General features: G+C 41.9%; 1 protein-coding gene across 1 annotated transcript; it reads right to left on the bottom strand.

The window, feature by feature from the left end:
* Positions 1-1311: 1311 nt before the first annotated feature.
* On the bottom strand, positions 1312-2031 carry LOC115670762 (21 kDa protein-like). The gene has a single exon (XM_030592122.2). The coding sequence runs from the start codon at positions 1986-1988 to the stop codon at positions 1362-1364; it is 627 nt and encodes a 208-aa protein (XP_030447982.2). The 5' UTR covers positions 1989-2031; the 3' UTR covers positions 1312-1361.
* Positions 2032-3207: the final 1176 nt, after the last annotated feature.

Here is a 3207-nt window from a genome sequence, read left to right as displayed (position 1 = left end):
AGTTAGTGAAGGCCGTACAATTAGGAAAGCGATAAGGATTGCAATGAATATGCGAGATCGAAAGATCACGATGTGCACTAATTACGCTAGGCAGACACAGATGGTATGGAATACTTCATTTTCGCGTGATAATCTCCTAACGCCGTCGCATGGTTCATTTCTCGGAGATGAGATTCAAGTTCCTAGTGACCAAGATGTTAATGATGTTCAAGGACTAGGACACCCTAAATTTAAGATGAGATTCATATTTTATATATATTTCCCTAGAAATTAACACTACACAATAAAAGTAATAACCCCTAATTCCAATTTCCTCATAAATTAACACTATACATCAATACGTGCCGGAGCCTAGCCGCCTCTATCAAATAAGAGAATGCGGCAATTTTCTATGCACATATTTTCTTATAAAATAGTCTACGAACCTCATCAATTAGGTAGGATGCGAGCCGAAACTCGTGTGATTGGCCTAAACATAAAATTGTTTATAGTTGATAATATTAAAAATTCATCCCTTACATTTCTAGGTAGTTAGTATGTATTACTTAAACGATGCCTTTGACCTATGCAAGCCGATTGCTTATATAGCTCGGGTATGCCGGTGTTTCTTTCTGTGTGATCATTGCTCAGATAATTCAAAAGTTACTTACGTGTTAGTCGCTCGATTGATAGTTGATCTATATCGCTTGGCTTTTATCTTTTATACTTCGAAACTTGCTTAAAATATCCATAACTAAGTTCAACTAAATACTGATACTGTGTTGAAGTAAACATCGTGTATGCACATGTCATACAAAATTGCTAGCAAAAAACGGGCCATAGAAGTGGCATCTACATGAATATAACTCCTGCATTTGGCGGACTTATCACTTATGTACATTAGTAATTCTCAAATCTCTGGTGACTGCACATGTCAAAAATGTGCACATATGACTTCTTATGGCTTGCACTTTCTACATAGCGTAGGCACAGACAGTCACGTGTTTCATAGAATGTTAAACATCCTTTAAAAAATGTTTAGTGTCGGTCGATAGTGAAGATGCCCTCGAATGTTTCTGTTTCGTGTAAATTAGGCTCACGTGAATCGGATCACAGTAAATGACATTTTTGTTAACACGGGAACTTGTTACATAAATTTGTAACTTGTAAATTAATCGACTTTAAAGTTGTCTGATGGCAGTAATTATATTCTAGACTATATATGTTCCCATCTTTTTTAAGGAAAGAAAACAAGAAACATTATCAATTCTGAACCTAAAATGAAATGATTTCCAGGCAGCGACAAAAAAGAGGAAAAAATGCAAAATGATGGGGAAAAGAAATGAACTACTTCATTATCTCCATTATCTACAACATCTCGCTCATGGTGCCTCCTTATTCACATAGCTGTTCACCAACGCCAATGCGTTGCTCGTCACCTTCTTCACCTCCCCGGCCCGACCGCAGACGTCCGACTTCACCGCCCCTTCTCGCACGTCCTCAAACCCGTCCGTACACGTCTCCTCGTTCGTCAGGGCGGCGCTCATCCACGTCTGCACGTCGCTCATCTGGAACCTGAACCCCTCCCGGCTCGCGCCGCCGCCACTGATGTTCCCAAGTTGCCGCAGCTGCTTCAGCGAGCCTCTTATCTCGCTGACCGCATCGCCCATGTTGGTGAGGCAGTCACGGAGCGCACCGGAAGCAGGCCTAGGCTCTGCCCCGGGGCCGGCGGCGCTGCGGCGCGAGAGGTCGGCGAGGTAGGCCGCCATCTTCTGGGTTCTGGCGAGGCTGACGGCTACGGCGGCGCGGGCGAGCTGGCCAGGGCTCTGCTGCACGGAGCCGGCGTAGGTGGAGAGGGAGCTGTAGCAGACGTCTGGGTAGAGGGTCTCGCCGCAGCTGGCGCGGATGAAGTCGGTGCCGTTGGACCGGGGAGCGGGGTCGGGGGAAGCGGTGGCGAGGAGCGGGAGGATTTGGAGGAGCAGCGCGAGGGTACGTCGGGCCGGCATCATTGCATGGCTCTCTAATGGCTTTTTCTGGTGTCGCAGCGATGGGAGTTCGCGCGGATTTTAAACTCCCAGCAGATTACCTCGCAATGACGAAAGTAGCCTCCGCAGTAGCGCGATATTACGGTTTTGCCACTTGTCTTTGTTCCTCACGTGCCAATTGCAACCGATCTGTTCGGTGAAACTGAAAATCAAAGTCTAAATGCCTATGGTGGTGATTATGTTAGGAAAAATTAATTTGTTTAATATGATATTTTTAAAAATTAATGGCCAATCGATCGTACAAAATCTATGACCTAGCAATCCAAAATGAGAAGTGAGGCTCAGAGTGGTGATTGTGTTAGGAGCAATATGACCCGTTTGAGTCCCACTACAATCGTGAGTAGGAATGGGAAACTAGCGGGTCCGATTTATCATCAATTAGGTTGATTTTGATTCCGAATCATATTCGGATGCGGGTTGTTTCGATTTGTAAGAATGTAAGGGTTATCTATTCTCGGATACGAGTTAAGATCAATTGGAGCAATTACTAGTTTTGGGTTCTCCTGGATCTGATTACAAGTCCGTTTTGATTCCGATTTCAATTTCAATCTTTCCAAGTTTGGACATGTTTGAATTAATTTAAACCAGCAGGTCAATTCTTGAGTAACGGTATCTTATCTTATAGCAATTTGAATTTTAAAATTCGATTTTAATGCTTGTTAACAATGGATCTTTCAAATTGCAACAACATAACATATTATACTAATCATAAGAAAGCAAAATTATGTAAAACAAAATAATCGTAATAAGTAACCCAAGTTATTGTGACACATTTTATAGATTCCGATCGATACATTTTGGTAGCTACAAGAACCTCCGAAATCAAAATAATGAACATCATAAAAAGGAAACACCACAAACGTTTACAAGGAAAAATGTTCAAAATATTTCAAAATTTTCTCCTACAAAAGATTAGGTTTCCCTCTTTTAAGTCGGTCCAACTTGAATCATGTCAAACCTATTATGGTCATTTCGGTTTCGGTGTGTTCTACAATTTAGATTAGTTTGGTTTCAATTTTGCATAGGCTGGGCATAGTCAGATTCGGCTCACTAAAGCTTCGATTTTCTCTGTCTTGGAATCGGATCGAACTTAAAAGATTGGATATAATTCAATTTCAAATATTTTCAAGTCGTTGGCTTTTCTTAGTCTAATTCAGTTTGGATTGGATTGGTTTTGAGGGTT

The sequence above is a fragment of the Syzygium oleosum genome, unplaced genomic scaffold (assembly GCF_021117445.2).
Source record: "Syzygium oleosum isolate NSW1041296 unplaced genomic scaffold, Sole_v2.1 Sole_v2.03, whole genome shotgun sequence".
NCBI lineage: Eukaryota > Viridiplantae > Streptophyta > Magnoliopsida > Myrtales > Myrtaceae > Syzygium > Syzygium oleosum.
This window is presented reverse-complemented; position numbering and strand designations above follow the sequence as displayed.

What these genes read in the sequence shown, in the direction of transcription:
- LOC115670762 (XM_030592122.2), bottom strand. Translation starts at nt 1,988, where the DNA reads ATGATGCCGGCCCGACGTACCCTCGCGCTGCTCCTCCAAATCCTCCCG.